General features: G+C 35.4%; 2 protein-coding genes across 5 annotated transcripts; both read left to right on the top strand.

Moving 5' to 3' along the window:
* Positions 1-362: 362 nt before the first annotated feature.
* Set2 (SET domain containing 2) lies at positions 363-9,160 on the top strand. 3 transcript variants are annotated; one of them, XM_076797309.1, is made up of 15 exons: positions 363-621; positions 724-857; positions 1,422-3,045; positions 3,175-3,831; positions 4,185-4,304; positions 4,385-4,513; positions 4,595-4,796; positions 4,983-5,080; positions 5,203-5,368; positions 5,437-6,091; positions 6,166-6,223; positions 6,364-6,725; positions 7,029-7,819; positions 7,917-8,252; positions 8,338-9,160. In XM_076797309.1, the coding sequence occupies exons 3-15, from the start codon at positions 1,448-1,450 to the stop codon at positions 8,491-8,493; spliced, it is 5,328 nt and encodes a 1,775-aa protein (XP_076653424.1). In that variant the 5' UTR covers positions 363-621; positions 724-857; positions 1,422-1,447; the 3' UTR covers positions 8,494-9,160. The 3 variants fall into 3 exon arrangements, with proteins under 3 accessions (XP_076653424.1, XP_076653425.1, XP_076653423.1); XM_076797310.1 differs by having other exon boundaries at positions 363-857; positions 7,029-7,163; positions 7,443-7,819; XM_076797308.1 differs by having other exon boundaries at positions 363-857.
* Positions 9,161-10,304: 1,144 nt separating this feature from the next.
* LOC143358701 (activating signal cointegrator 1 complex subunit 1) lies at positions 10,305-12,615 on the top strand. 2 transcript variants are annotated; one of them, XM_076796044.1, is made up of 7 exons: positions 10,305-10,763; positions 10,839-10,948; positions 11,237-11,555; positions 11,634-11,797; positions 12,075-12,205; positions 12,275-12,403; positions 12,490-12,615. In XM_076796044.1, the coding sequence occupies exons 1-6, from the start codon at positions 10,558-10,560 to the stop codon at positions 12,398-12,400; spliced, it is 1,056 nt and encodes a 351-aa protein (XP_076652159.1). In that variant the 5' UTR covers positions 10,305-10,557; the 3' UTR covers positions 12,401-12,403; positions 12,490-12,615. The 2 variants fall into 2 exon arrangements, with proteins under 2 accessions (XP_076652159.1, XP_076652158.1); XM_076796043.1 differs by having other exon boundaries at positions 12,275-12,566.
* The last annotated feature ends 751 nt before the right edge of the window (positions 12,616-13,366 follow it).

The following is a 13,366-nucleotide window of genomic DNA, read 5'->3' as shown; positions in this document are numbered from 1 at the left end:
AAAGTGTATTCGCGTTAACTCTAACACGATTTTTCGACCAATAGCGACAATACGTGCAATGGTAAGGGATCGCTATTGGTCGAAGAATCGTCTTAGAGTTAGCACGAATATACCTCGTTAACCATCATTTGGCACACGCACGGTGGATTCATTTGTCCTAACGTAACTGAATTACGTTCAGACTATGCCCAACTAATGAAACATAACATTTATACTTATTTTTGAATAGTAAAAGGAAGATTCGATAAATTGGCATGAGAAAAGTAAATGATTAAAATTCATGTTCTAGTGGTAAAAGAAAAGTTTAGTAAAATTGTTAAAGTAAGAGTCAGCCCTGCGCCATATGTAGCCACTACATGGCACAACAAGCAATGTTCAGAGGCAACTACTTACGCGGTTGAGATACACACTTTATCATTCAAGTATCACGCATCCTTTGCACTTCTTCATGATGCGTTCATTCAGGTGATTAATGTTTGCCTAAACAAATCTGTAAGTTGACTTGGGAAGTATTAATTGCAATAGAAATCTCGGACCGTTTCTGTCGAGAGCGATGAACGGAAAGTGAAAAACAGTCAAGACTGGGACGGATATCTCTACATTGGCGGAAAAGTTCTATCAGTGTGTAATGTATAATTCTACATTATTGGAGGGCCAAAACTCTGTAATAACGCTTAAACTTCGCTGTTTTTAATGAACATAATCATCGTTGCAATGATTTAGAACGGATCAAGATTATGTTCATGCTTCCCCTGGAAGACTGAGATCTAGAAAAAAAGTGTTCATTAGAAAACTACATGAAACATCTTAAACAATGATCATCTTTAGCTTACAACATATTATTTTAAAGGCATATGGTAAGTGTTCCATAATTTTGCCCTCTACAATGTGCAATCTAACCGAAATGTGTTGCAGCATGTACATTGAAGAAAGAATGCTATCCATTTGTTGTTAGTACAAATATGTTAATGTAATATTCTTATATCAGCCATAAAAACATTCAATATCAAAGATTTATATATCTTGAATCGGTATATCATTATATTTATCGAAAGATTACAAATTAATCTTGGTTTTCAAACAATTATGTATGCTCCTTGAAAAATGACAATACATTTTAGAATACGTTGCGTACGAAGATTACAATCTTTAGTTACTCAACAAAATCATATTAAAAAGCATACTTTTCAATGATCACTCGATTCCATTTTATGAAATTATTATTGTTTGCTATTCATTATTGGAATAATAAATTGATAAAGGTATTATTTTTTCACTCTTGTATAAAAGACTGTGATGAAACAATTGGTAACATTTTTTACATCTATATTTGTATTTGATTCTAATTTTTCTGTCAGATGTATTGTTGAAAAGAACACGAGACTCGTGTCTGTTGCTAATATTTCCGTTAAATATTACAGATTAAGAGAATATTTATGGAATCAAAATGGCACGCAGACGCAAAACTGAAATGAAAACATCAGTGAAATCGACAGTTAAGTATGTACCTGTTCGAAAATCCAGTAGGCAAATAGCTAAGAAACAATTAGAAGAAAAGAAAGTTAACGGGGATATTTTGCAAATATCTTATCCGAATGATACGGAAGATAGCAAAAGTACCGGGGATGATCAGAACCAGCTGCTTCCTAGAAAGAATCAAAATTCATTGAGGAAACCGAATAAGCATAAGAATGCCTCCAATAGTAATATACTTGTAATTAACGAGGAGAGTGAATATTCAACGTTACAATATAAAAAGGACACTAGTGAAAGCGATAGTCAAGACGGAATAGACGCTATAATCGATCACTCCGAGAAACTTAGTCCCGAGGATGTCCACCAAGTAGTTGTCGGCAATCCTAGTAAAGACGACGTAATGCAAGCAAATTCTAACGAAATCGAGATATGGTCGGAAGATGTGATAGAAGAAACCATAATATGCGAAGAGATGGAAGTTAAAGAAGATGTTAAAGATGATAATTATAATTTGAGGCAAGAGGACGATATGATAGTAAAAGAAGTGTTATTAGTGAGCAACTCTGCATTGCAAAGAAAAAATTTTGTCGAATATACTGTGATACAAAACGAAGATGGAACAGAGTCCATGGTTGTAGATACATCTAATTCGAAAAGTACATCCGATATCAAGTACTGCACAGGGCTAAAGGATATGTGTAACTTGAACAGAGACGAGACAGAAAATTCCTTATCAGCCTTGTGTATAGACGTGCCAATGACTTCTAGCGACGCAAATGATAAATCGTGTACTTTAGAAAAATTATCTATTCAGGATAATGAAGCAGCTAGCGATCAAAAAGACTTATATACAAGTAGTCATATGTGTGCAAAGGAGCTGGAAGAAACTCTGTGTAAAGACGATGCATTTTGCAGAATAGACAACAGATTAGCAGACATGCAAATTAGCGAATCTTCTAAAGAAATAGAAAAGTTAGTCAATGATTTATCTAATACAGAAAGCATAACGTCTCCTATACAAATCGCCAGTAATACAGAAAAAGAAATACCCATGAATATCGACGATGAGAGTAGTTCATCGATATTGGATAAAATAGAGCAGTTACATCATCCTAACAATTTCGTGTCTTTACCTGATAGCATTAATAAAGACACAACCGAACAGGACAAACCCACTGCCCTCAATGACAAAACGGATTGCGGTAATCAGTCTTCGTTGAAGTCAAAAGTTGTGCAAGACAAAAGAATTGGGAATCAACGAAAACCTACACAATCACAGGCTAATGAATTACTGTACGGTGATAGTGAAACAGATAATAAAATCGACGGGGAAGATTCAAAGTTATCGAGTAGCAGTGAAAATAGTAATGACACGCTATTGTCCCTCAACAATTGTAAATTAACGGAATTTGAAACAAAGTGTAATAATAGTTCTAATGATATCGATAAAAAAGTTGAATTTAGGAGTCGAAGTGGTAGCACCGATACAACAGGTTCTGAAAGTGGATCTAACAGTTCTGGAGTCAGGAGAAGCAGTAGAATTAGATCAATTGGATTAATGAAGCAAAGGTATGTAGCAGAATTAGTGGTGTGCGAGAACCTTAAGATGTTGGGTCTAAATTGCCTAAATTTTCGAGTTCTTGCATACCTCTGATTACAATGTTTAAACATGTGAGTACTTCTACTATTACGTTTCAGATCTCGAGGACGTGGTATAGTCTCGAAACCTAATATAGACGTATCAAAATCAAGTGCTCAACAAGAGCGCGAAAAAGTATCTAACAATGCTGCTCTAACCGCTCAAGAAGCAAAGGTAGATAATCCACCAGAATTACAGTCGGACAAAGAGAATAATGTCAGCAAAACAGTAAACACATTCGATTCGTTGACACCGCTAGCGACCACTTGCAACACCACTGGCTACGATTCAGATTCCTGCAAACCTGTTAAAGTAAAGTCTCGTTGGCGAAGGTCTAGCGAACTCGAAATGGGTGGATCGAGTACTGGATTTGGATCCACATCAACAGTCGGATCTACATTTGGCACTTTACCTCCGAATACCAACGAATCTGGATCATCGATGTTTAAATCTGTGTCTGGATCCGTGATGGACGTTGGTTCTTCCGATTCTGGGTCTGGATCTATTGTAATAACGACGAATATTCAACCCGTTGTTGAAACGGAACAGACGAAAGACTCTTCGGTTGTAACTACCACCGTCGCTGCTGTGCAAATTCCAAAAACCGTAGGCGCGAAGATTTCGTTACCTATGGTTCCTGAACTAGAAGATAGAGAAATGGAGGAGAGATTAAGCCAGTTTGAGTATTTACGTGAAAATTCATATCTGACTGAAAGGTAAATAATAATAACATTGTCAGTCGAAAGTATGAAATTACCTGATTCATTGACTCTCTGCGTTTGAACAATATCTCAACTAATTCACTACTGAACACATGAAACATGTCAAAAATGAGTAATGTAAGATACTCGAAGACTTGTGAAGTGACTTCATATTTTGTTAACTGCATAAGAGTCATTCTTCTTTAGGAAACTTATTTTTTAAATATTAAAAAATATAAATTAAAATCTTCTTTTAGCCTTTTTAAATTTATGTAAGTTAGTGTTTGTTATATTTTATAATTATGGATCCCATACTTATGTTTACTGTTATATGTTTATAAAATGTTGACAATAACGAGGTTTTCCAGGTATACAAATAAGGAAACCAAACGTATGGTGTGCGACTGCTTTTTAACGGAAGAGGATATCGAAAGAGGAGAATTAGGTTGCGGTGAAGATTGTCTTAATAGACTTCTCATGATAGAATGGTATAAAATGAGTGTATTCAAATGATCTATAAAACATTAAAAAGTAATCGATACAGTGAAACATGTTATGGAAATTCTAGTGGACCTAGATGCGTGGTCGGGGATCGGTGCACAAACAAACGATTTCAGAATTGCGAATACGCTAAATGCGAGGTATTCAGGACAGAGAAGAAAGGTTTCGGCTTACGCGCCATGGTCGATCTGTTAGCGTAAGTCTTCTCGACAATACAGAATAAGATGGAAACATGAAATAATTTATTTTGTTGATGAATCCAATTTCTAATTATTAGGGGGGAATTTATAATGGAATATGTAGGTGAAGTAGTTGATCCAAAAGATTTTCGACGTAGAGCTAAAGAGTATTCAAAGGACAAGAACAAACATTATTATTTCATGGCGTTAAAGTCTGATCAGATCATCGACGCCACCATGAAAGGGAACATTTCTCGATTTATAAATCACAGTTGCGACCCAAACTCTGAAACACAAAAAGTAAGTACAATTAATTAACACTGGAACTGTCGCGCCCTAAACGAGACTAATACCTTTACAATAATAACAGGATTGGATTCAGATTTCGTAGGATTTTTCTCGTAATGGCTCGGTAGTTCTATTGTTAGACAACAGACTATAAAGAACATATATATTTACGTATGTAAATTTTTAATATTTGTGTAGTGGACGGTGAACGGTGAATTGAGAATAGGATTTTTTAATAAAAAATTTATAGCTGCCGGGGAAGAGATTACGTTTGATTATCATTTTCAACGTTACGGGTAAGCATAGTCTATATTGAAAATATGTTAACCGTTAGCACTCGAATTGCGATATCATTGTACGAAATATTTTTTACGTTATTACATGTTGTTTATGCGATATTGTTTTATTGCAAAATTAGTAAGGAGGCACAGAAATGTTACTGCGAAGCTCCTAATTGTCGTGGTTGGATCGGTGAAACGCCAGAGGAAGAAAAGGAGAAGACAGAGAAGAAAGAGAAACGCGATAAAGACATGAGAAAGAAGAAGGGAGAAAAGAAACAAACTGACTATATGGAAGACGAAGATGTAGGCCCTTGCTAACTATTAATATATTTCGCTCTGGATTTTTTAACATATTCCATTTGCTTTTCCAGTTGGAAGAGGAGATAGACAAATTGTGTTCCGGTGGTTTGAAGAATCGAGCACACACGTTGACGTTAAGCAGACTTATGGTGCGTAGCAGAGAATTAGAGCACAGGACTCGTCTCTTGCGGTTCATACAAAGCGGAGAACAGCCATGTCGAAGATTATTTTTGGACTATCATGGTTTACGTTTAATTTGGAGTTACGTGATGGACATTTCCACTAATGATTCCGAAGAGGCACAGCAGTTCCGTTTGGAAGTTTTGAAAACACTGAACACGCTTCCGATTCCGAACAAAACGATGTTGATGGACAGCAAGATTTACAATGTGGTGGAGAAATGGTCGAAACGATTGTATTTCTCACCGAACGGAGACTCGCCGGAAGACGACCAGGGCAAATCAAAATTAGGCTCCGAGGAATTGCAGCTCGGTTATGACAGTAGCGAAAAAAAAAGTTCCTATCAATTGAACGATACCGAGAAGAGCGAGAGTAACGTCGAGAATTGTATAGCGATCGGCGATGTGAAATCGGACAGTGCGGATCAAAATCTTATACCTGACGTAGCGTTAAATCTTCTGGCCGAGTGGTCAAACTTGAAGGAAGTTTTCCGAATACCTAAGAAGGAAAGAATCGAACAGATGAAAGAGCACGAAAGAGAAGCCGGTAATGTCATTGTAATATTAATTTCGCGTGCGGATACTTCTTCAATATTAAATTAATGCGTATTCGATTTTTAGATCGAGGGTATAGAGAAGAACTAGAGAAGGAAGAAAAAAGGGGGACATCGTACGACAGGTATAAACAGAGACAAAAATCGAAATCTCGATAAACATTTCTTATAGATTTTTGTACTCTGATTTACGGGTTCTCGCGCGCGCACCTCTAACTCTAATGAATGTTGTTTCTTCCAAGACTTGATGATTACTATTTTGTAGACATAGATCCGACAGATATGGAAGAAACGAACCGGAAAAACGCACCGATCGAAGACGAGGGCGAGAATCTCCAGAAACTGAGTACACTCGAACGAAGGATAAACGAGTAGAAGAGAGAAGTAGTTTAGTTCCTATTCCACGAATGACGAAGTACGAGCGCAGACAACTGTTCGCTATGAAGGTCGCTAAAGAAGAAGAAGAGCGACAGCGTCGTCAGCAACAGGAATCGTGGCAGGATCATGAGAACAGGTGTTTGGCGTTAGGTATAGATCCTCACACGACTGCTATGGTGGATCCTCAAACAGGGTACCCTGTATTTTATAACCCATCGCTTGGACAGTGGCAACATTACACTACTCAGGGTACGTGTTGCTTTGTTGTTGGATCGTTCCACGCCAAATCGTACACTATTCAGAGTATTGTTACGGATTTTGTTCAAATCTGGATATGTTCCATTTTATCCTTCGACAAAGCCCGAAAAGTGTCCTAAGTCGCGTGGAACGACCCTATTGCTTCCGTCGGGTCATTGCATAACTTTGTGTCTCTTCCAACATGCTTGCCAAATAAGAAGAAAAGTGTCTTTTAGAAGGCGCAGAGTTACAAAGTGATCTAACATGGTTTTACTGTAATGGAATATTATGTACATTAAATATATGTTATTGCAGAAGGAGAGATAAGTCAGCAGTGCACTCCGGTCTACGTAGGGGGGCCTCAAACAGTATCTGGACATTCTCAATCGACAATACCACCGCAAAACTCGCATGTCCTAACGCCAACGATCTCTTCTGAAATATCACCTGGTATGTCTAGCAGCATACCTTCTGGTGTACCACCGGTGGTGTATACGTTAAGCCAAACGCCTGTCTTCAATCAAACCACAACAGCCTATTCTTTACTACCTCACTGTCACCAACAATATCCCGAGAATCAATTGCCACTACCTAATAATTTAGTTCATAGTGGTACGCCGCCCGTAGCCATTCAAACACAGCCCCTTTACGATCACGTTGAAAAGCAATCGGATCAGCAGTTCTCCGCGAAATCGTTCAAATCACCGCAACCGGAAATACCTGCCATAGATCTACCACCGAAATGGAAGAGTGCGACCGACGCTAGAGGTAGAACATACTACTATCACGTGAAAGAACGAGTGTCGCAATGGCTGCCGCCGCCGCCGGACCACATTGGAGTTCAACCGGACTCCTCCTCGTCTTCAGAGTCCAGCGAGGACTCTAGCTCGTCGAACGAAGACGAGGAAGACATTGAGGACGATAACAACGAGGATCAGAAACCTGAAGAGTTAGAGTTGAATAACACTTTACTCGAGAAATCGTTAAATGGTTCTAAACATAATGTATCGAAGAAAGCTAGTGTTCACAATGCGGCCGGGAGCACTGTGGTTTTCCCCGAGGGGAAGAAAAGACGAGAGGGTTTGGTTCAAGAAAGGATTATCAGTGTACGTTGAGTACAACTGTTTCTTTATACGTTTAAAATTTTTCTTTTTTTTTGTGTGTTAAATATTTGTACTTATTGTTGCTCGCCACGTGTTACAGCCACGCCGAGAAGAAGATCGTGTAGACCACAAAACGCACAAGGGTATTAAAGAGAGGTTACGCCGTCAAAAGGAAAGGGCAAAGTTCAAGGAGCACGTTGAGAAAATACGAAGACATAGACGTAGCAACAAATCGAAATCGCATTCGCGTCATAGCTTAAATAAATTGCAATCACCTTCGACGGATTTATCCACGATGTCGGAAAGGAAGATCAAAGATACTTTCAGGATAAATATGGCGAACGTGATGGTACACTTTTTGAATCCGTACAGAAAGAACGATTGTAAACAAGGTAGAATAACTAACACCGAAGACTTCAAACATCTTGCAAGAAAGGTACGGTCTTAATACAGTTACTCGAATTAATAATAACAAGTCATATTCGATTTGTATCAATTGGAAATTTGATTTGTTGTTACAGCTTACACATTTTGTACTTGCAAAAGAGTTGAAACATTGTAAGAGCGTTGACGAGTTACAATGTAATGAAAATGTTAAACATAAAGCTAAAGATTTTGTACGTAAGTATATGAGTAAGTTTGGTGCAGTATACCAGAAAAGTACAGACGACGATTAATTATGTAACTTATAACGTGAAATTGTTATTTATTACGTGAATCCTTTACCTTGAATATTGTAATATATCTAGTAGAAATATATTGAACTAATGCCCATATGTAGATATATTTGTAATTATTATTATTGTAATATAGGTGAATTTGTACATGCTTCAGAAACATTCTGATAATTTAGCCATTAAGAAATTATTAAATTTCTAACTGTACGCAATCAATGTATAAACTTAATATTTTCATTTAGTATAGAAAATAATATGTCTGTTAATCTTTTTTAAAAAAAAATGAATTGCATTTTATGTCTTGCTATTATGTATATGTACATCCTGCATAGTTAACTTAGGTATTGACCTTCATCCCTTACATTGGTTTCACGAAGAATATTGAATTCTTACTCTATTGTCAAACATCGTACCGAATTCTCGTATATTGTAAATAGTACATACTGTAAAAGAACTTTCAAACTGTCTCGTAAAAGTAAGTTTCAATCGCTGAATCGTTTCATATACATAAAAGAAAAACAAGTGATTTGGAGAGACAGTAAATGCACCCATAAAATTACTTTCTATATTCTTAAAAATTTCTTCTACATGGTACAAAAATTCATTCTGTGATGCATGATTTTTAAACCGAAAGCAATGTACGATTTTAAATAAAATGAAATCTATGTTTACTGTCGAATTTTTATTTACATATTCAAATATGTTTATTTATTAATTATAAACAAGTGATGCATAGCTAACTATGTAAAATTTTTTAGTTCTTCATCAATAGATACAAAGATTCAATTGAACATTATTATACGTAACCATGCAAAAATTTATTCTTCCATAAAGTAAAATATTACATCGCCCGTCGTTGGAGACGCTGGAAAGTATGGACAGTATACATATACATACATATACATATGTAGTAAGTATGTGAGTATCCATCAGGGGGAGGAAACTCTTATGTATGACCTTGGACCGCTTAGTTCACTTGCGAGGGAATGAGCTTAGATGGCACCACGTTCACAGCCATCACATGATTAAACGTGATTGGACGTGACTGATGTTCCAATCTTTCCTGCTATTGGACGCTACTATTCCTGCCAAAACCACTGCTGCATGGCATGAATGATCGTGTGACTCGTTGCGGACTGTGATATTATAACCTTCAAAACCTTCTTCATATTGTTTTAATAAGACAAAAATTTAAGTGTATTGAAAATTCGAGTAATAAGCCCAGGAAATATCGAAAAAATATTGAAAAAAACTTTGCTCAGTGTCGAATCAATTTTAGAAATAATTTTTCAAAATTGAGCGAACTCGGTGAACTTATTTCTGAGCTTATTTTTCGAATTTTACTTTGTGCATTAATTATAACATTTTTTTAAGTTTGTTTTAGGATAGTGAGGTGCAGAGCAGTGCAGCAGCAAGTGTAAAGAGTGTACAAAATAAGTGGATGAAGATATTATCATTTGTATTAGTTTGATATTATATGTAATTATCTGTTACATGTATAATTATGTATTATTATGTTTTGAAATAAAATATTGTAAAAATAATGTATTGTTGCAAAACATATTATATCCTTTTATTATATTATATCCTTTTTTTTTATATAAGTTTACTTCTAAATTTATGTAGTAATCGTACTGTACAGTAGATATATGTGTATGTGTATATGCGTATGTGTATGTTTGTAGAATCGTATAGCTATATATATAGCTTTTAGTTGAGGTCAGGAGGGAATGGGTCTAGGTGGCACTGCTAATGTCCACACATTATACATGGGAGATTGCTCCCCCTGGTATCCATTAGTATCACTGATCCTGTTGCAACCTCGAGTGCGATGATATCACGTGTTATTATTGCTATTGTCAATTAATGAGTGAATCGAGAAGAGAAAAAAAAGATTATTATCTGTGAAATATTTTGTATCATAAAGATATGAGTGTGCAATGATAAAACAGTTGATACAACCTGATATTACAAAGCAGTACACTATAGTACCAGAGAGTTGATAATAAGTTGATCGTGTGCAACTTCTTGTTTACATAATACAAGAAGGTAATTTGTTAAACAATGAATGTTCTAAAACCAGAGTTAGTTTGGGTAGACGGTCGGTGTTATAGACACTTCGGGAAAAAAAACTCGAGCGATCACACTACTACTCCATACGTTGAGGATGATGACCTTGACATTGAAGATGTGGAAGAATTTGACGACAATGACATTGAAATTGTCCCATACGAGTCGTCAAGATACAAACATACTTTTTCTGTACCAAAGTAACTATAATTTTACATATCGTATCTTATAACAAAAGTCGATACACTAATATTAATGTAGCTACGATATTTTAGATCATATTTCCCGTTCATAGTTGGTACTAAACATACGATGCGTAAAAAAATAGAAGCAGAGACCAAAACAAGCTTACAAATCCCGAAAGTAGGTCAGGACGGTGATATTGGTAAATATGTTTGTAAAATTTTTTAACTATTGAATTATAATTTTTAACTGACATGTGTTTTTCATATCATTTTGTTCTATTTCCCTGTATGTATATGTATACTACTTTTATATCAGTTACTATGAAAACTAAAACATAAATTATATGAATATATTCCATCTTGAACGAAAACAAATATTTGAAAATGTATTCACAGATTATTTTATGTATAGCGAATGTTTTTGAATTACGATTGACAACAATTATTGTTGTTATCATAATATGCATTTTGTAATTATTGATTTACAGTGATAACTGGATTCTATCGTAATGGAATAATAAGCGCACGCCGTAGAATAGATCTATTAATAATAGCAGCAAGGAAAAAACTCCATTATACACATTTCTTATCTATACCATTGAATGAAGATCATATAACAATGAAATTTAATGAATTTAAGAATGATATACTCACAAACTCAGGGAAAACATCTAGAGGTGTAGATGAAAACATCTTTCAGACACCGAGCAAACTACATATGACCATTGGGATGTTAAAATTACTTGACGATGTAGAAAAAGAGCAAGCTATTAAAGCCCTAGATTATTGTAAAGAGAATATTGTGATGTATGTCAAGTTTTGTGTGGTTGTTAAAATTTCAAATATCTTTCAGAATATTAATCATTTTTAAAAATGCAAATATAGGCCTGCAATTAAAAAGTATGGTCAAATTCCTATATGCTTGCAAGGAATTTCAATAATGAATGATGATCTTGAAAAGATAAAAGTTCTGTACGCGAAAGTAGTTGATGCGAATAATGTTTTGCAAGAAATATTAGATGAAATTGTAAATTATTATGCTAGCGTAGGTAAAAATAAATCTACATTTTTTAAATAAGTAGAAGTGTGGCGAGAACCCAAAAATATCGGGCATCCGATGGTCGGGACGAGTCGAGACAAGTTGGGTTCTCGACAATCCCGAAAATTGTCGAGATTCCAAAATATTCTCGAAAATCCCGATATGTATATTCGAAAATCCATTCGCGACAATAAAATTGTCTACCTGTCCCGATCCGACATTTTCCGGTTCCCGCACACCTCTCATAATAAGCTATTAATGTATATAATGGGAGACATATTGTTTAGATTTAATAGACAAAGAACGGGAAAATGTTAAATTACATGTGACGCTTATGAATACAAATTTTAAAAGAACTGATGAAGAGAAACGAATGAAAGTACCTGTTGAAACATTCGATGGAAAAGACATATTCAAAGTAAATATATTATTCATTTATAATCATGATACATATACGTGTGAAGTTCTAATATCTGGTCATTTTTAGGCCCATGAAAATGTTACCTTCGGGGAAACAGTATTGAAACAGATTCATATATCTCAGTTGGGTACAGTCAGTAGCAACGGATATTATCAAGCAATAGCGAAAATTAATTTAACCGAGGGCTTCTAAATGGTGTGTATTATTAATACCGAGAAACTCATTCACAACAATTAATTATATAGAGTTAATCAAACAAAACATTATGCTTTTTTCCACAGCTTCACAGTAAACATGAAAGAATAAAATTATGCTATAAATTTTAACAGAAAAAAACAGTTTATTTTTTTCTTCTTTATACGTAATTTTTGTATGTTGCAATAAAAAAGAATTGTGGGTACACAGTATTATTTTGTTAAGTTGTTCTTCACCTTGCACCCTCGTAAATACTGATTTGATATACCTACCGATTTTGATGTGTAATTGGATATGTCTTTTGCAGTAAAAAAAAAGTAATCTATTAACATACATTTTCACGGGGGAAGGCTTAATTTTTTTCGGATTTAAAAATGCGAATATTCAAATAAAAAACCCCACAGTGCCGGAAATTGTCGCGCCATCTAATAGGTAGGCAGTGATGCTAATTAAGAGCGTTGAAACTACTATCTATAGAGACTAGAAATGATTAGCTTCTGCACATTGTCCTCGTGAATTAGGTTTGCAATTTGGATCTAGGTTTGCAAGTTGTTCGCAACGTGCTAGTCGCGAATGTTTTGCAAGACACCCTGAAATATATGTATGTCTTAAAATGGCCGCCGAGATCGCTCGATCTATATAAACACCATAGAAAATGCTTGGACTTGAACTTTCCCCCCAAAAACCGCGAACGAAGAAGCAAATTGTAAATCGTACAATTTGCGAATGATTTACGGGCAGATCAACCCGCATGATTTAGACCAACTAATTGGTAGAAACAATGATTACATTACATCACATTCGTGTTCCGAGAATTATTTATAACAGTTATAATCGTTCCAATTTCGTTTCACAAAATTTCCCCATTGAATGAAATACAACTGGTGTAAAAATGACAAAAAAGGCATTAAATATAAACCTTGATGAAACATTAAAATTCACCATTATTGTGATTCTCATCAT

This window comes from Halictus rubicundus, chromosome 11 (genome assembly GCF_050948215.1).
Source record: "Halictus rubicundus isolate RS-2024b chromosome 11, iyHalRubi1_principal, whole genome shotgun sequence".
In the NCBI taxonomy this organism is placed as follows: Eukaryota; Metazoa; Arthropoda; class Insecta; order Hymenoptera; family Halictidae; genus Halictus; species Halictus rubicundus.
The sequence above is the reverse complement of the archived record's forward strand: the minus strand, read 5'-3'. Positions and strand labels throughout refer to the sequence as shown.